This window comes from Dermacentor andersoni, chromosome 2 (genome assembly GCF_023375885.2).
Source record: "Dermacentor andersoni chromosome 2, qqDerAnde1_hic_scaffold, whole genome shotgun sequence".
Classification (NCBI taxonomy): Eukaryota; Metazoa; Arthropoda; class Arachnida; order Ixodida; family Ixodidae; genus Dermacentor; species Dermacentor andersoni.
The window spans coordinates 81,172,384-81,192,213 of record NC_092815.1 but is presented as its reverse complement, the minus strand read 5'-3'; the positions used below and the strand labels follow the sequence as shown (position 1 = coordinate 81,192,213).

The 19,830-nt window shown below is 44.9% G+C and overlaps 1 protein-coding gene across 1 annotated transcript in view; it reads right to left on the bottom strand.

Moving 5' to 3' along the window:
* LOC126541988 (retinal homeobox protein Rx1-like) overlaps positions 1 to 17,084 on the bottom strand; it is a 58,854-nt gene extending 41,770 nt beyond the window's left edge. The window contains exon 1 of the mRNA XM_055076907.2: positions 15,933 to 17,084. Coding sequence (XP_054932882.1) covers positions 15,933 to 16,179 — 247 coding nt within the window. The 5' untranslated portion in view covers positions 16,180 to 17,084. The remainder of the gene's footprint in view (positions 1 to 15,932) is intronic.
* Positions 17,085 to 19,830: the final 2,746 nt, after the last annotated feature.

Sequence of the window (19,830 nt, the reverse complement as noted above, 5' to 3'; positions counted from 1 at the left end):
GTGCATTGGGGGCACGTTAAAGATCTCCAGGAGGTCGAAATTTCTGTAGTCCCTACACTACGGTGTGCCTCATAATCATATCGTGGTTTTGGCACGTAAAACCTCAGAATTTAACTTTTTTTTGCCGTTGTGGCCCCAGTATACTGCTTAAAACTTACTATGTTTTGTCTTCGTCTCCTTTAGTATATACAATGTAGTCCATCTCTACTGACAACTAATTGACTAGGCCTGAGCAGACACGGTCAAAATCCATAACGTCACAGTGAGGCGGTGTGGCAGTTTCAAGGTGGCGTTAGTTCCATGGCCACCCATCTTTTGTACTTTCGTGTTCTTCGGTTTATCAAGCCTCCCCAGGCGGTATGTAGTAGAGCGACTTTCTTGGCATTGCTGTAGGCTAATTTACTAAGACACCTAAAAAAAAGATAAAAGTCTCTTTTGTCAAAGATGCTTTATTTGTATCTTCCTGCTTGTATACATTATCTTCAACTTGCTTTTCTATCCCCTCATTCCTAAAGAGTAAGCGGGCTCTTTGCCCCTCTCGTTGGCATTTGCCAGCCTGCTGGTTCCCTATTTCTCTTTCCGTGTGTGTACGTGCGTTTTCATATAAAACAATCCTAATAATGTACCCGCCGTGGTTGCTCAGTGGCTATGGTGTTGGGCTGCTGAGCACGAGGTCGCGGGATCGAATCCCGGCCACGGCGGCCGCATTTCGATGGGGGCGAAATGCGAAAACACCCGTGTGCTTAGATTTAGGTGCACGTTAAAGAACCCCAGGTGGTCAAAATTTCCGGAGTCCTCCACTACGGCGTGCCTCATAATCAGAAAGTGGTTTTGGCACGTAAAACCCCAAATATTATTATTATCCTAATAATGTGTCTTCCAGTATAGGCCGGCAGTGTGGTGAAGACTAAATGATGTTTCGTACATCTGCATCTTCGACTGACGGAAGAGAGAGAGAGGAAAAAAAGGGGGAGGTTAACCAGACGCACGTCTTGTTTGCTACCCTGTTCTGTGGGAAGGAGATGTAGGGGCGAAAAGAGAGAAACAGGGGGAGAGGACGAGCACCTGTTGCGAGCGCCCGTGACGATGCGCAGCTAGGCTGTGTAAGCGGTAGCCGAGGCCTGTAGACTTGAGGTACCGTAGTAACGCTCTCGTTGCTTTCTGCGCCAGTGAATGGCGTTGCCGTTCACTGGCGCGTACTTTAATGCCCCCGGCTCTACAAAAAACTAGCGTCAACTGCTGCCAGAGCCTCCTGGTTTGTGCCAAGTGAAAAATATTTATTTGCGCGATCTCTATGAGCGCGTTACATTGAGCGGCTGTGGACCCAAAATCAAAAACTTGGCCGACAGATGGAGTAGCACACGGTGGTATAGAAGTCGCATAAACAAGGATAAAGTGCCTCAGAAAGGCTGGCACGCGTTTCCATAGGTGGACCGTCCTTTGTCAAATGCGGCCTTGTCGTCCTCGGCGAGTTACTATTAACGGGTTAGTTGGTCGACTTTAAGTGCGGTCGTTGTCGGCGGCGGCTGACTGTAAAGGAAGAGACTGAAAAGAAAATGAGCGCTGTCATTTGGCGTTTCTAGGTATCATGGCGGGGAAGACGGGGTTGGAAGACGAGGGGAAGAGAGCGGGAGAGAGGGGAGGCGGCAGGAAAAAAAGAAGAGAGAGAGAGAGCGGCCCGGGGGCGAGGGTTGTTGTAGGAGGGAGTGGATGGTACGCCTTCAGAGAACTGGACAGAAACCGTAAATGTCGCAGGCGGCGTGCGTTTGTGGCTTTATAAGAATGGTCCGGTCAGCCGGTCAGCGCGGCAGCAACAAAGAGACACGAGTTGAAAGAATGACCTGAGTGGCCCAGCAGCAGTGCGCCGGGAAATTTTTGAAGGTATTAGGATGGGGGGGCGACATGGAGTCTGTGGTAAATAACAGGGGGGGGGGGGGGAATTTCAGGGGACGATAACCTCCGTAGATTGGCGTAGGCGTCGTTGCGGCGCTATACAGAAGTCGCACGACCCTGTGTTGCGGAGCCACTGAAACGTTAGGGACTTTGGGACGTGACGGTTACGTTAAAAAAAAAAAGAAAATAAGTAGTAAGAAAAGAGAAGGAACAGGGCAAAAGAAGAGGGAGTGGGCAGGCGTATGTCAGAACATGGCTCGTATGGTTGATGTATGCATAGAAGCGTTGGAAGGAAAACGTTAGATCGAGTAGTAGGGGAAGGGCAGGTAAAAGCTAGAAAGAGCTGTGCGACATTCGGCGGCTAATGCGGCAGTCCGGCGTCTCTTACAAAGACGTTCGCTCCTTTCCATTTCAATTTAGGTGAGCAAATGGAGAACCCGGTAAACTGCGAAAGAAGTTATCATCATATCGATGCCATATACTATCAAATGGCACGTTCCTGCGCAAACGTGAGCGCTAGTTGAGAACGGTGCGCGTGAGGCGTGTGTCGTGTATACCAGCTGCTCCTGGCCCAAACCGCAGCGGGCGCGCATGAAGTTATCTTCTAATCGCGAAGCTCGACGGCAAGGTCAAAGACTTTCGCTGCTTTTCGAAGGTCCAGGGGGCTAAAGCCGTCGGCGTTCTACGCCAGATGGCGTTACTATTGCGCAGCATTCTTCGCCTCGATCATACCAGATAGTTTGAAGTTAGTGTAGAAAGGTCGTTGTCATGCCTTGGTTCGGGCCTCTTCAATAAAAAAATATTAGAGCCGACGGTACGTGTCCCCCAGCACAATATCTCGGCGCTCAATGGGCTACACACGTTTGCGTGCTTCTCTCATCCCAGTGCCAACTATTAAGGCGAACGCCTTAAGTGTCTTATACCCCCGATGGCGTCGAAAAAAAAAGTGCGTCGTCCGGCCCAATGGTACAAAAACTATCATCATCATCATCATCATCATCATCATCGATGGCTCATACTGACCTAAGCAAGCAAAAAATGCAGTGGCTCATCTCTCTCGTAATACAGAGGCTACAAGCACTGAGCAAAGTGAAGCGTACAATGCATTCATTCATTGGAATCATGCATAGAAAGTACACAAGTACGGCGTCTAGGCAAGTGGTACAAAAAAGCAAAAAAACAAAAAAACACGTGACCTTCTCATTTGCTCATACCCCGGTAAGCAAGCAAATAAAGATGCAATGGCTCATACTCCAGTGAGGCTGAGGTTACAAGCGCTTAGTAAAGTGAAGCGGTCAGTGGATACACTCATTTAAATAGCCCATACAACACACACAATAGCATAGGTTTCGATACCCTGCTGAAAGGGTGCAACGTAAAGTTGAATAGAAACGTACAGCGTGACCCCGCTGTACGAGCGCGCGAAGCAGCAGCTAATCTTCGAAAACGAGCCGATGAAGCCGAGCTGGGAAAGCAGCAACGCTACGATGCGATACGGCACCTTACCAAGTGTGTAGCTGACTTTCGCCTTCACGTGTTACAGGCGTGTAACATGCTGCCAAACTTTTGCTTTCAGGCAATTGACGTCAGCGTCGCATTCCCCCCAAAAGTGAGAGAATGTCTGCGAGGAGATCGAGCGCTACACTAAATATTACAATAGTTGTCAGTGCGTCGCCCTTCGAGTGAAACTGCCAAAAGATTCTTCCCGTATTTTGGGTTTCCAAGTTAGGGAATGCGGCTTTTACTCGAGCATATTAAAAAAAATTACTCGTGGCAGATAGCACCGCGCTAGTGCTTGGTAGGTTACTTTACGAGGCGGCCATTACTTGTACGAGAAATCGAAATGCGGGATGAACAAATTAACATCACTATTTATTCTTCGAAAGAATTACTTTATTTTCGAAATGCAGCCGGTGAGCTCCCGAGGCGTGTCCACTTCGAACGACTTCACAGGATGACACCAGTTTCGAGACATACGTTCGAAATAAATTGGCGTTCCAGTTATTTTGGTGCTTCAATGCGTAAAACGGCCTTCCTTAAAAAAAAAAGTAAAGCAACAAAGCGTTCTTACCGCAAGTTTACCGGCGCATATCTCAATACAACTGCCGTCTGCCGAATTCGTTCAAAGTAGATATGCATTGCAAGCTCACCGGCTACAGTTCGTAAATTACAGTGTGTACTATGAAGCAATTAGTTAAAAGAAATAATACAATTTCGTTAATGAGGAAATTATGGAGGTACGTTTTTGTGGAAGTAATATCCACCTCTTCCAGCAAATACCCTTCAAGGATTGGAATTGTGCTTCGCACCACAGACAATTTTTAAAGATTGTGTGCATTGTAAACATTCTATGAGAATGAGGCTACTACAATTCCTTTTTTCACTAACCGTTCTCAGTTCATATCAGTGAGTAACGTAATCTCGGAGCAGACATCTGTTCGATCTGGGGTACCTCAATAAGGAGCAGCGCTAAGCCTCCTTTGCTGTTTCGTCATTTACATAAATCACTTATTCTCACGGGTTTCTAACTATATTACCCAGTTTGCCTATGATTGTGGTGTCTATCGAGAGATAAACCGAGCTGATTATGCTAAAGCCCTTCAGCGCGACCTTGGTGCTGTTAACCGCACAGATACCTTGAAGGTTGCGCCTAGCCTCTCTTGGGTGTTCCACATTTCGTATGTAATAAACAGTGATAATTGGCCATTGGAATACCCCCGTCGTGACTTTACGCAAGCACTTTCAGCCGTAACACTACTCTTGTATGAGTACAGTACAATCATTCCTTCTCAATAAGGATATGCTACCTCTGTCTGGGATCCTAGTCCTGATGTTTTAATACAGCATATCGTCCATGAAATCAAGCCCTGACCTATCAACCCTTGCATCCCGTCGTAAGTTGTTTAACTTGAGCATTTCTCGCACCATATTTCATCATCCTCATCTTCGCACTGAGTTTATGACGTCTCTGCGATATGTTTCATCTCGCTTCGATTATGTGAACGAAAAGTTGGAGTTCCTTTCGGCAAAAGCGTTGCTTTTTTTTCCCATTCATTTTTACCATAGACAACAGAATGGTGGAATAGCCTTCGTATACAGATAATCGCCATCACAGACCATCAATTCTTAAAGAATGCTTTGACTAACATTCTATAATTAGAATTTCTCATGTTGTATTGTTATTGCTCATATTTGTTTCTTAAATTTTTTATCACTTGTAATCCACTTTCCTCTTTATAATGCCTTTCGTCCTGAGAGTATGTTAAATAAATAAATAAATAAATAAATAAATAAATAAATAAATAAATAAATAACACCACAACACAGTAATATAATATGCATTATAAGTCATCCGCTAATGCATATGCGCGTACTTACCTTTTTTCATATGCTTCGAATTAATGCCACACTACCAGTGTTTGTATTTAACGGGTATGTTTTTTCCGGATGTATTTTTCGTGTCGAGCACTTTTCTTAAACAAAACAAAGAAATCTTAAAACTTTTTGTGCGCAAACAAACAGGGACGAAGAATAGGGGCAACACAAGGACGAGCGCTTTCTAACAACTGGTTTTATTTTTGAAGAACTACCTGCTTAAATACCCACAGATCTGCGCGATCTAGTCAACAGAGCACGCCTATAGCGCATATAATGCCCGCAGATCTGCGCGATCAAGTCAAAAGAGCAACGTCAATATTACATATAACACTTGTGATAAAAAGACGTGGACAAAAGCCACCCCGTCATACTAAAAACAGCAAGGTGCATAAAACAACCACTTACAATAAAATGCGTTAAAGATGTGATGATAGAAACGAATTTTCTTTATCTAACAATGAAACGGAAGGATGGCTGATGCATTTTTCTTTTTGTTTTTCAATCTAGTGTGCTCCCACGATTTACCTAGCGGTTTGATTCCTATGCCTGTACAAAATGTCTGTGCTAGTAACACAAGGGGAGCAACCATGTTCTTGGCAATGCATTGCCAAATGCGTACTAGGGCGACCTTTCAGGCTAGACAAGTGCTCCCTTAACCTAGTGTTAATGCATCTCCCAGTCTGCCCTACGTACACATGCCCACACGTCATAGGAATCTGGTAAACAACGTTCTTCGCGCAAGCAACAAATTGGTTCTTGCGCGGATGTTTAACAGTGCATTCTTTCTGTACATCATCCTTAATTTCGAACTTCTTTTTAACCTTGGAACACACACTACCTATTTTGTTTTTTGCCGAAAATACCACTTTTACTTCATAACTACAAGCCACCTTCTTAAGTCTGTGTGAAAGGCCGTGCACATACGGAATCACCGAAACATTGGAATCTCCATCCTTCTGCCTTCGATTCTTTGTGCATTGTCCTTTATCCTTTTTAAGTTCTTTCATTAGTCTAGCGCATGACGCCAGCATCACAGCGAGCGGGTATACCCAGCCTTTCTCAACCTATCAACTTGCTCAAAAAATGCAATCTTTACAGTGTGGTGACATGACTTCAACAACGCTGACCGGAAACACGAAATGACTATCCCATTCTTCACAATCCTGGAATGGTTTGAGGCATAGTTCATTAGTGGTTTTCCAGCTCGGGGTGAGAATGACCAACACACATGTTCCGGTAGGAATGTTAACTTGACATCAAGAAACTGTAGCTTATTATCTACCGGTACTTCCGAAGTAAATGTTAAGCCCTTGCCTAGAGAATTGAAGGCTTCTACAACCCTATTCCTGAAAACGCCCTTGTCTACAGGACAGCCTAAAATCAAGTAGTCATCGACATATCTGTATACCTTACTTACTACACCTTCTAAATCTTTGGCCTACTCTCTGTCTATGCTTCCCAAAAAAATGCTACTTAGGATGAGAGCTACCTTTGACCCGATGCACACACCCCTTGCCTGTATATACGTTTCACCACAGAATCCTACATGTGTATTCGCTAAATAAAAATGCAGAAGTTCAAGAAAGGATTCAACGGCCATGCCGCACGTATTGCGGAATGACACCTCGTCATTCTCATTTGTTATGCAATCTTTAACACTGCACATTAGGGGCCCATGCGGTAAGGAATAGTAAAGATCTTGAACATCTATGCTGAATCCTGCTGAACCTATGCAGATCTGTGGGTATTTAAGCAGGTAGTTCTTCAAAAATAAAACCAGTTGTTAGAAAGCGCTCGTCCTTGTGTTGCCCCTATTCTTCGTCCCTGTTTGCGCACAAAAAGTTTTAAGATGAATCTGTTCCAACTAGGCCGACTCGCAGTTATGCTTCAAAAAAAACCCCCTACAACATTTACAACCATTACGTCTAATTCATCTTAGTGCCAAGGCGGACATCTCTTGCAGAAAAACCAAATAAACCAAGTAAAGTAATTACGTTATTAACTTTTTAATTACAAACTTTACGGCATGTTCTTACGATGCAAAGTTGAAAGGAATCGTTATAGCAGTCTGTAGTTCACAGGTTCTAACATTTCAGAATGACCATGTAGTCCGATATAACTGGCATCAAATGTTTCGTTCAATTGGCCTAATTGCGTGAAACGAAACTGTCTTCGTACTTTCTTCTTGCCACGAACTTATTTTATTGGCGGTTTGCGCAGCTCCCCCTTGGACACATATAGTCATATCAGCATATAGGGGTGCGGCTGAATGCTGAAGCTTTAGTTTAAGTCAATCTTGTCGGCTTTTTTAAAAAAAGTCTTGTTAATGAAAGAATGTTAATGTAAATGTTTACAGGCTATCGACAATAATATGCATGGGCCTGCTTTCAGTAGCCTGTTCCGAAACTGAGCATTGTGCATGATCCTACGGTGGCGGCATCGTTCGAGGTTATTTCGCTTCCCGAATAGTTACACGACGGTGGCTTCCCTACACTGCTCACCACTTTCAGATAGTCGAAAGCGCACAAGGCAGCCAGTTGTCAAAATAAATGGGGAATATTGTTGCTATAGCACGGCGTGTTTGACAGGCGTAATTGGCTTAGGAGAGCATTTCCCCCGAGGCTTCTAAATCCGGACCGCTTCAAATTAATCTAGAGACCGACTGGACCCCGACACGGATTTCTTTCCGTATTGACTTCTCAAACGTCACTCATGATTAGGCTTAACGCGCCCGCTCGGAACGCAACGCGGAAAAAACACTCTCGCCCGTCGGTTGCGGTGCGCGCGGCGTGGCTTGGATTACGCCGCAGCACGTCTTATGTCCGGCTTTACGGAGCGAAAACCGGCAGACGAGCGAGAAAATCGTCTGCAAGCCTGCGAGAGTCTGCGTCGTCTGCGTTACAGGACACTGACGGCGGGTGACAGTGGGAGAGGGGGGGAAGACGAAGCGGTTGCGGCTTGGCGAGCGCGAGTCAGTAATCTTAAAAACATGCCCCCTTATTTGGTTCTTTATATTTCTACTTTGTGACACAGGTTATACCACAGGCGACACGAGGGCTGTGTAGTTGTTTTCATAGTGCGAGAACAGACGCGCGAACTCACGCAAGCAGATGTGCCAGATCCCTGTTCGACCTGTCAATCCAATTCACATGTCGGATTCAGCCGCACGCTTACTGTACGATGCATGCGGAGAGGCACGGCTTGCAGAGTAAGACAGGCGCACAAAAACAAACAAGTAAAAAAAGAAAAAAATCAACTCAGAACAAACAAACAAACGGACATAAAAGCAAAATGAAAAGAAAAAATACGCCTCCATTCCACCCTGTGCAAGTGGATGTACAAACCACCGTGGTTGCTCGTGGCTGTGATGTTGGACTGCTGAGGACGAGGTCGCGGGATCGAATCCCGGCCACGGTGGCCGTATTTCGATGGGGGCGAAATGCGAAAACACCCGTGTACTTAACACCCGTGCAAAACCGCGCATGCGGACATGAAAAATACCGACCAACTACATACCAACAGCTTTGCTGTATAAAAAAGAAAATAATAAAGTTGTGTAACAACCGACAACCATGTTGGAATCCATGTGAAGCGGTTATTTACCTGCACTTGAACCAAATGCTGTGCGTACGTTCGTATTTATTTTATTCCTACGCAAAGCGTAATCTCATGCAATATTTAGTTTTATTCACTGCAACGGCAAAGACCCGCTCCGTTCGCCTAGTGGCTGTGACGTTGAGCTGCTGAGCGCAAGGCCACGGTTTCGATCCTGGCCGCGGCTGCTGCATCTTGATGGGGCGCGATATGCAAGAACGCTCGTGTAATCAGATTTAAGTGCACGCTAAAGGAACTCCAGGGGTCAGAATTAATCCGGATTCCCGACCATTACAGCTTGCCGCATAATCAGATCGTGGTTACCGCACGTAAAACCTCGGAATTTATTTCTTGAAGGCGAATAAAGCTTCGTTTTACCGGGGCAAGTGTGCTGGGGGCTTTCGTAGGCCAAATTGATTTATCAACAGACCTTCGATTTTGGAGGCATTTTATTGCAGGATGTTTTTTTGGCTTCAAAGTAAGTGTTCAGTGGATTGCAGTTCGTTTAATTCTTTGGAATAAACTTTCATGAATTGTATTGCTCTGCAGGAGACCAAGATATTGTGCTAAAGTTCTTCTTGCATGCATATGAAAAATATACAATGTAAACGCATCAGGCAAGCTGATTTCTTTTTAAGTAGAGAGCGACTACAAGGCGAAAATACGTCTGTGTTATTAATCAGCTTACATGACGTCTAACAAGACTGAATTTTGCCTACATGCCCTTAAATGTAAATACGGAGCAAAATGTGCTACTGTATATAATACTAGAACGAATTGCAAGTGCAACTGAATTAAGTAGGGCTGTATGCATCAATGTCAAAACTCCCTGGACGACGTAACAATAACAAATAATAATATTTAAGAAATAATAATATAATGACGCTTATTTATAGAGAGAGAGAGAAAGAGAAAGGGAGAGATGGAGGAAGAGATAGATATTTATTAGGAGAGAACAGCTGGGAGGTTCACCTGAATTATTATGTTCGTCTGCTGCTCAGCTTTGGCGAAGGGAAAAAGGGGAGCAAATGAAGAAAGACAAAGCGAAGACGATGATAATCAAATAAAAAGGAAAGATATGTATAAAAGTTAACAATTAACCGTAAACACTTATTACAATCGTATATCCACTTCAGTGTCTTTCAGATAACCAACAATGACCATTATGAATTGAAAATAAGTGTTTTGGCCACGGGTCTAAAATAAGGCATTCAGAAAGTGGCTGGTTAGCGATGCTCGCCAAATATCCTCTCCATTGGTTGTCTTTCTCGCAGGTAAATTGGGCACACACAAAGCACATGGTCGATAGCCTCCGGCACGGCGCAGTTCTCACAGTCAGGGCTGACAACACGGCCAATAAGGTGGCGACAGTGTCTCTGAAAGGCCACTCCTTATTCAAGCGGACGTTCACGGGCATGTAACGAAATACGTTAACTGACCTTCACCAATATGACCTTCACATAATGACCTTGAGAGCTAATTCAGCTCAAATTGCGCGTTCTCTCTTACTTAATCCGCACAAGGTCAGCGCAATCTCCAGCGTGGCGGTGGAAGACAGGAATTAGCGCTTTCATCGTCATGTGTGCGCAGTCAAGTTCTCAGTAACATCAACCATTACCTGCTAGACTGTACTGAATTTAATGAAGAATGCAAGTGCGAGTAGGGAGCCGCGTCGGTCGACGTGCATGCAGACATACAGCCTGATTAACACCGGCTTAAATTCGTCGTTGCCATTAGCTTTCCCTTGTGTTACCAGGTGTGTATTGTGATGGACTTCAGACCTTACCACACTACATAGGTAGCGCAACTCTTTCAAGGCTCAACCCGGTTGCAGCAACACTTCTCCTCCTTCTCAAGCGATACATGGCTGGCTTTGGTTTCTACGACGGCCCATGACAGCGTCGATCATGCGATTTCAACAAATCAATTGCAGTGAGTTATGGGTTATACAGTCCACCCGGCCGTTGGTTTCTAGATCCTGTTTTTCCCGGTTTGGTTCTGCAATAGTTTTCTCCCACGTGCCGGAGGTATACCCGGGGTTAGATACTTATAATTTCACATAATGAACATTCAGTCGTTAGTTCCAGCGTCGTGCCGTCGTCTTCTTGCTTCTGCACGTTGTGTTTTTAGCTGGTTTTAACCTTTAATGAGAAGGTTATATATTGCAACATGCATCATTGAATTTTCGTGGGGGAGAGAGTTGACTTGTTGCCGAATTTGCTTTTCTTTTAAGTGAACTCGAATGTACATGTATACTCCAGAGCCGTACGCCTTAAATGGCCTATTTCAGAATTAGTTGATGACAATTTCGAGAAGTTTCATCGTGACTGGCGTGCCGCTCTCCGAAGAAAGTTTACATGTCGGAAGTTTTTGTTCCGCACTCGATCTGTCAATTCCATTTCGGCTGCGAGATCTGAAGTCATTTTTTGTCAGTTGCTCTGCTCATGGCAGTTGTTCTAACCCTGCGTGCATTAAGCCGTTCCACTACGACAAATGCTATTGTTACTGATTGTTCATCTATGCACGTGCTCTGCCTTTTCCGCGTCTAGTGGCACAATTCCGTTATCCGAGTATCTTATTCTCTATTTCTCGCAAATGTGCAATGTCTTCAAAATAATGTGCGCGCCCGACTACAAGAGGTTGCATATTAAGGAAGCTGCCGACTCACTGACTAAGGCGTCCCTTCACCGTCGGGTCCTTCCTATGGTGCACTGTCAACTTGCATCATTGAAGTTAACGCTATAGTAATGCTGTACTCACTATTTCTTTCAATTATCAACACATCTTGTTTTCCTGACGTAGTGAATTTCGACCGCACAGAGGTCTGTACTATTTCTCGCGAAATTAGGCCACCGGCATCCCTCCCCTGAACCTTTGCCTTCACAATTCCGAAGCCTGGTGTTCTCTGTGCTCTTTCTGTAATCAGGATGAGACAATTGATCCCTACTCACCAAGTCACCTTCTCGCTACTGTGAGAAAAATAATTTGGAAATTTTTTTTCACAGATTTAGTTTGCACCCGCCAGTGTCGGTTTTTCTTTGTTTTAGATCCTTAAGTCTTAAATTCCGCCACGTGAATTTTTGTTTCGCTGTTTAGGATTTCCTTGTTGAATACAATCGATACACTTGCTAAATTGTCTTTCTTTTTCGTTTTAGGTCTTTTAAGTTTGCGTTCACCGACGAATTTTCTTTTTATTGTTGTTCGTTTCTAATGACGTTTAAGTTATTCATTCTATGAAATTTGAGTTTTCTATTTTGCGCAATACATTCGACTCCTTGGAAAATAGGTCGTAAGGATAAAAAAATCAACAACAACGCTTTGAAGAAACTACATAGACCCCCACATACAAGGCGGACCATAGCACGGTTGAGATAAAAGAAATAGGAACATGAAGTTTCTGGTAGGCTTATCCATAATTCTGAACCTTGAAATGCAAACAAACCGACCGTGTCGGTTCATTTGACGTTTATTTACCTTGTGTAGTTCGTCTCTACAATGCCTATGAATGGCAATGAAATTTTACATTTTAGTAGGGACAAGGAGAGGTCGACAAACGTGTTTATTGAGAAACCCAGTCAAACGTCGTGCGAGGCACGCAGTGTTTCAAGGAGAATACAGATGAAGTGTACCTGCTCAGGTGAAATTAGTTCTTGAAGAAAGATTTTTGCATTTCCGGCGTAAAATTTGCACATGCCTCCCAGGGTCCACACGAAACCACGATTTCATTTTGAGAGATGCGCCACAGAAGGATTGCCGGTATAATGATGAACATACGACGAGGTACGTTACTCGATGCGCGGGCAAATACTGAGAATAAAGCGAGGTCAACAAGGCAAACGATCTCGAGCAGACTTGAATTCGAAGTTGCATACCACTGGGCACCCGATTCCCGCTTTCAAATAGGAACACAAAAAGAGGTGCGCGTCTGTACATACTTATAACCGCCGAAGCTTGGGACAGCATGGCAATTATGCGAGTATGTATACGTACGCCATGCTACCTTGAATTAATGAAGTAGACTAGTGGGGAACAAACGAAAGCATATCTTAATGCCATTTTTCTTTAACAGTCACGAAAAAAATTAACTAACCTGATATAGCAATCTTATGGAAAATAGCCCATGAACGCAAATGTATACATATGTATACAATGTCTGATTATTCACACGTAAGTGGCACGGGGTGAAAATAAAGGCTTAATGTTACGGGAAAATGGCGTCCTTGAACATTTTAGCAGTAGTATAGTTAACTATCGCAGTAAACGAAAACACTCACTGCGGTAATGTTGTTCCAGAAATTACATTGATTTCGGTTCACACGCTTGAGGAATTTCAAAGCTCCGGTACGCATGTAGGGGATATATGGTATGATCAAAATTTAGTTATCAAAATAACGTCCATATTGCTGTTTATTCGACATCGCACGCAAGAAAAGTTTGGTTCTTGATAGGTTCTTGCATTTGGCCCAGAGGTTTTATTATGACGCACCGAGCCCGGAAAGACTAACCTTATGGCACATTTCGTCTAGCATATACCTTTGCTCAGCAACAGATGCGTTTGGTAAATAAGCGCGTAAGTCAGTCTAGTTATTCTGGTGATTGGTAACAAATAATTAAGCATAAATCAACATGTTCATGTTTGGTTACAGGTGTAAGTTTGGTATACTTGGAAAACCGCTTGGTCCCTCGCCGAATGATAATCGATGAAAACTTATATACCGTGTGTCTCAGCAAACACTCTCAAAATTTTTAAAGGTTGCCTGTGGTAGATCGCACAATTATAGTTCATGAGCTCTTCTATACTCGTAGAGGCGGACATTACTTGCACAAAACATTTAAATGCATAGTCAACTAATTAAAAAAAATCACTCTGTAAATATTTAACTAATTGCATTATGGCCCATGTTGCAACTTACAAATTCAGCCGTGGAGTTCGCAAGATGGATCCACTTGGAAGGAATTCTCAGGATGACACCAGTTTTGAGATATTCATTTTTTAGCTTTGCGGAGAAATGCATTGGCGTTCCAGTTACTTTCTTAACAAAACATGTTTTACGCATTCACGCACAAGGGTAACTCCAACGCCAAGGAATTGCTCAGCAAGGTTCGGGAATTAATATATCAAAACTGATGACATCCTGTAAATTCGTTCCAAGTGGATCCGCCTTGCGAACCCCACGGATAGAATTTGTAAATTGTAAAAGGGCCATAATGTAGTTAGTGAATTTTTGTTAATTAGTCGATTATGGATTTCAATTGTTTTGCAAGTAGTGTCCGCCGCTTCGAGTAGACCCCTCCCTGAACAAGAATTGTGCTATCTGCCACAGGTAACCTTTAAGAAGTTTTGAAAGTGTTTGCTGAAACATCCTGTATACAATAGCATTGCTGTTTTCGTACAGTGCCTCCGCATGTTTTAGACGTGGAATATACCGCTAACAATGAACGCGCAGTGAAATGCATTCCATAAACAGGCTTTGCTCGACGTTTTTATGGCTTAATATACCACTATTTTTCATAATGCCTTAGTTATGTAGTTGAAGAAATTCAACGATGCATATACGTAAATCTTATCGTCAGAGTGCAACTGAGCCTAATTCACAAAGGTGACCTTCAATAAAAAGGCACTAAATCATTCCTGATAACAGCGGGATCCTCCTTTTTCGCTTCGTGTGTTAAAAAAGAAGGCCCAGAAATACCACATACCAATATTTTGACGTTTTCTGCCTCACATATCGCTTACTTCACAATGGGTGAAACTGCAAATAACATCTCAAAAGGGGTATAGTGGTATTCTTGGCGACATTGTAGGGCACACTCTTGCATATGTTAAAGTTCTGAGTTGTAAGCGCTGTAAATGCGCTTGAACTGCGCGCTGTTAAGCTGTCACCGTACTGAAGGTATTGGGCCAGCACTGACAGGAAGCAGCTTTGGAGGTTATGCGTGGAGCACAGCTTATTATTATTTTTTCTCAATATTTTGTACTTAAACTAACCTGATAACGAATGTTTATTCCCTTAAGGTTGCCTGCACGCTTGTTACATCAGTTTAGGCTAAACATTATGTAGCGAACTTCGTGAATTTTTTGTTTCAAGAGTTTTCAAGAGTTCATTATTTGTTTATGAGTTCATTTGTTTCAAGACTTCACTGTTATTAAACTCCTTTTATAAAAGAGATTTCCTCGACCAACTTGGCTCTATGTCTTACTTCTTCAGCATGCATGAGGGTTAAACAGTAACTTCACTGTGCAGGGACACACCGTCAACATTTTCTTGCAAACACGTTGCTTGAGGCAGCAGCAAGTACTTGTTTAATGTCAAGGTTTCAGGGCACCCACCACTATTCGTCGAAATGACGAAAAAAGACCAGAACTAGGGGTATATAAACATATTTCTCGGGTCACGTGTCTTCTCAGTTCTATTGGTCGGCTTTCCCACAATGAGTTTAGGTGGATTGATATTTTACATATATATTTTAAATGGAACCATTCGCGGCGTTTACCCCTACACCAGGCACGATATATTACAACGTCTCAGTATCAAGCATTACCTCCCATTCCTTAATATAAAGTATTCTGTTCTAATTTTTCGCATACCTTAACTCCTTCTTGCTACGTTGAGTTTGATTATTAAATATAGAGATTTAGGCGCTGGAAGCTTAACCCAAAGCCCATAGTAGCATTTACGATACAGCGGATCGAGTATCAGTAGGGGCTACTTCAGTAAAACAATGATTAATTAAATTATTATCATACTAATGAACTTATTACTCTAAGTAAAATTTTATTACGTATATTTGGTGTCAATGTATTCTTCCTGTTCAGGAATAAAATGGTACAAATTGTTAATTTTCCTTTTTTGTGTTAACGTATGAGCTTTACGGGTTTAAAACTACACATCTTTTCCTTTTCTTCTAAAACCTGAAACAGTATGCCACAGGCATTTATTTACGGTCATAATGCGAAACTAAGCGGTAGGGAAGAAACCGTTAGCCACCACTTCTTGCGTGTTGATTCCGGAACTAGGGTGGACGAACGGGGAAATAGACGAATGACATTGAGTTGGTCACCTTACCGTTGCTCGCCGTGTCGGACCCGCTGTCCGTGCCCGCGGGTGAAGCGCATCGCGTGCCGGCATGGCAGAGCACCGGAGCCCGGCGTCGCTCGTCGGCGCACGTCGCCGACCTGTCAAGTCCCAGGATTGCGTCGATCGAGTAGGCGTGCACGAGTCGACGCTCGACGCCCTTGGTCGACGGCGCGGGCTGCTTGACGTCGCCGCAACCGCCGGTATCTCGCGCGGCAGCAGCCACCTCGTGCAGCATGGCGATGTCGTAGCCGCCACACCACCACCGGTGGCAGTAGCCGGCAGGACCAACGAGGGAAAAAACGGCAGCAGCAGCCGCAGCCGCAGCTCACACACCGGGCGAACTACGTTGCGAAGAAAAAAAAGGTACAAACGCGCGCGCGTAGCACCCAAACCCTCGGTCGCCGATTTTTCACGCCGTTCAAAGTCGAGCCGAGCGGGACCGAGCGATTTTGCTCGCCACCACCGCCACCGCTGCCGCCACGGGACCCTCCTCCCTTTTCGCCTCCCGTTTTGGGGGAGAGAGGGAAGACAGCGCCGCTTTGGAGCGAAGGGGAAGAAGGTGCTCGAGAGGTAGAAAAAAAAAAAAAAAAGCGAAGGACTCCGAACAGCAAAGAGCCCGCTCCAGGGTAACGCGTGCGCTCATTGGTTCTGCGTAATTGCCCAATCGGCGGCGTCCAGTGACGCGCTCGCCTCGCCAGTCGGCGAGCACGGGGCTCGTGACGTCACGGAGCGTTGTAGACGGGGGACGAGGGCTCCGTGGCGCCATGCAGCGTCATGGTGCGTCCCTTGTCTGATTTTGCTTTCCCGGCGTTCCCTTTGATCGTGGCGGTCTCTGGTCGCCTCTGCGCTGGCGCACGCGTTCTAGTCAGGGGCGCAAATGTGCGTGCGTGAGTTTGTACCAGATGCCCAGGGGGCCTCCTCAGCGCGATCGTGTTTAGTCTTTTTTATTTCGCTTCTTTTCTTTTTGTGCACGCTGGTGTTGCTCCTTCGGACATTTTTCTGTACTTTCATTTTGCATTGTGGCTATTTCTGCTATCTACATGCTGAATAGTGTTACCTTTCATTTCTCGTCGTACACTGTTTCTTTCAGCTTTGCTTGCAGGAGTGGAAACGAAGCAGTTGTGTGCAGCGCCTCTTCATTCTCCCTCCAGCGCGCCCCACATGCCCGCGCCATTGTCCGCGTCGTTTAGCGCTGTTTGAATTGAAGCGCTTCGCCGTCTCCTGGAGAGGAGAGAGGTTTAGCCGGGGAAGTGGATAAATCGGGCTAAGATTATCTGGACCTACCTCTTCTCGTTCTTCTCACCTTTACTTTCTCCCTTTCCTGCTCGTTCGTTTCTTTTTTTTGTTCTTGTTCCGCACGCCTGCCCACTCGTTTTTCTCAATCCCGCCCTCCCACTCCCCGAGTCTGTTCTTTCCCACCCCCGATGTGGGCTTTGTTTTTCGCTTTCCGGGGCGTTTGTCCGCGTCGCATTGAACGGTATACTCTCCAACCTCAACCTCTCCCCTTACCCCTCCTCAATCCCAAACAACACCTCCCGTCTTTGCCCAAATGATGCCCTACATTTTGCTTTATCGTACTCCTGGCGCAGGAAAGAGAGGCAGTTGCGAAAGCTGCGAAGTTGAAAGTCCTGCCTTCTTTTTTTTTCGATCTTCTTGTTTTCGTTGTGCCCTCTTTAGTTTCTGCGCTTGCTCAGTGCAGTGGCTGTGGCCGAGGCGAAAACGAGCAGCTTGTTGGCCGGGGAGGGTGACCACACACGCCTCGAAAAGCGTTATCAATTAAACGACCTCCCGCCACGACAAAATTAATAAGAGCCGCAGGCGCGTGACGCGGCGGAGAAGCCCACTCGCGGCCGCTGTTGTACATGTACCGCGCTGGTACAAACAACGGTGTACTCTCTCTTGTCCTTGCTGCGCGGCAATCTCCTTAATTAGAGTGGAGGCGCCTAAAGTCTATTTTGTAGCGCACGTCACCCGGCCGCATCGCCACGAAGAAGAAGAAGACAAAAACATTTGCTGGAAATGAGGGAGTGACCGCTTAGATTGTTTTGCTCAGTGACAAAGTCCCTTTTGCTTTTATATTGATACCCATAGGCGGAAAGTTGTAACTTTTACCGGGGGGGGGGGGGGGGGGGGGGCGACCAGCTTTTCAAACTCTATATGTATAAGTAAATAAATAAATTAAACACACACACACACACACACACATTATATATATATATATATATATATATATATATATATATATATATATATATATATATATATATATATCCTTTATTAACAGTTGCACTTGACGAAACTTCGTGTGACCTCGAAGAGTTGTTCACTGAAGCGACGGCCTTATATGAGTATTCACAAGACCTCGTTGTAGAAGACAGTTCAATTTCACAGTCTGAGTCCTCTCGCAACGCCAAGAATTAGGCGTCTCTCGGTGGCGTAATTTTCCTTCGTGTAATTGTCTAATACTTCGCTATCACTAACACTGCTTCGCCTTTATGGAGAAGCTGTGGCGTGTCTCTCTCTCTCTCTCTCTTTCTTTCTTTGAGTTTGAGTTTATCGGCTGCAGCGCATGACTGCTGTTGATTCTCATTTCGAGTGAATCCGGCTTGACCTTATTTCATTTACTGAGTGAATTATACATGATCCTGTATAATTAACTCAGTACCGAAATATCCTGCACCAAGACTTAAAGAAACAGCAGTTGCGTCACTCGAGGAAAAGCTAGTGCATATTGTTCCCAGTACAGTGGAGTAGCCACCAGTAATTTTTTCCTTACTGAGATTTAATTAGGCATTTACAATTAATTATCTAACTCGAGAAGTGCTGTCGTAAATATCAAAGTGTCAATGAGGCATTTGTAGGCACCCCCAAATGACATTTAACTGCGGTGTTTTCAGCGGTGTAATAATTGCTTAAAATTTTTTCCGACTGTTAAAGAAGCCCACGAAATATGAAAAATGCCACATGACTGCGCTCTCACCTGCATCATAAAGCAGCGCCCTCAGATAAGCTCATTGAAAGCAACTGCTTTGCCTGTTGCAAACGCGAAGGGTCCGCGCATCACCTTGATAATTGTACGGAAGGAGCACCAGCAGCAGGTTTTGCGGCTTCGCAGCTATTCCTTGCTCTCATTTCTACATCACACCTATTATCCGCCTCCCAAGGCTGACTGATCACATCGATAACTAAAGCCCTTTGATAACTTTCTATAGATGAAGCGCCAATAGGGAAGGCACACTAGGAAGGAACAAAGACAGGACAAGGCGCTTCCTGTCTTACTTCAATCCCTTTGATAACGCATCCGAAGCACCGCTCTGACCACGAACTAAATGCGAAAAGCAATGGAATAGGCATCGAATGTTTCAAAAACCCGGCTCTGCTCGAACCGTGTCGAAAGAGTGCGCGCGCAGCCATATTTCGCGCCAGAAACTTCCTTCGGACCAAAGCCAAATTAAGATGATTGTTTTATGTTACAGCGAAGCTGCTTCTGGCAGGCGATCAGTGCGTCGGTCTGTCGACTGTACGCCGAAAATTCCTCCGGCCCAACTCCCTGCGCATGCGCGAAATAAAAGAAAATATAAAGAGAGGCGCGCGATTGGCTATACGCCAGTAGTGACGCCGTTGCTTTTCGTCACAGCCGAGCACGCGAGCAGCAGTTTCTCTCCGGCTCCGAAATGGGTAGGAACCGCGCTGCGTACGTACTCCGGAGGAGCAGGCAGCTTTCGATTAGCAAAGTCGTGAGCAGAACCGGGAACGAGCTCATGTACACCGTGTCGATGCTGCAGCCCAGGCACAGGAACAGGCTCGTACAGCCGAGCGCAGGCAGCAACTGTGTACCGAGGACCCGGCAGCCTACCAAGCCGTCGTTTAATGAACCACCGGGATT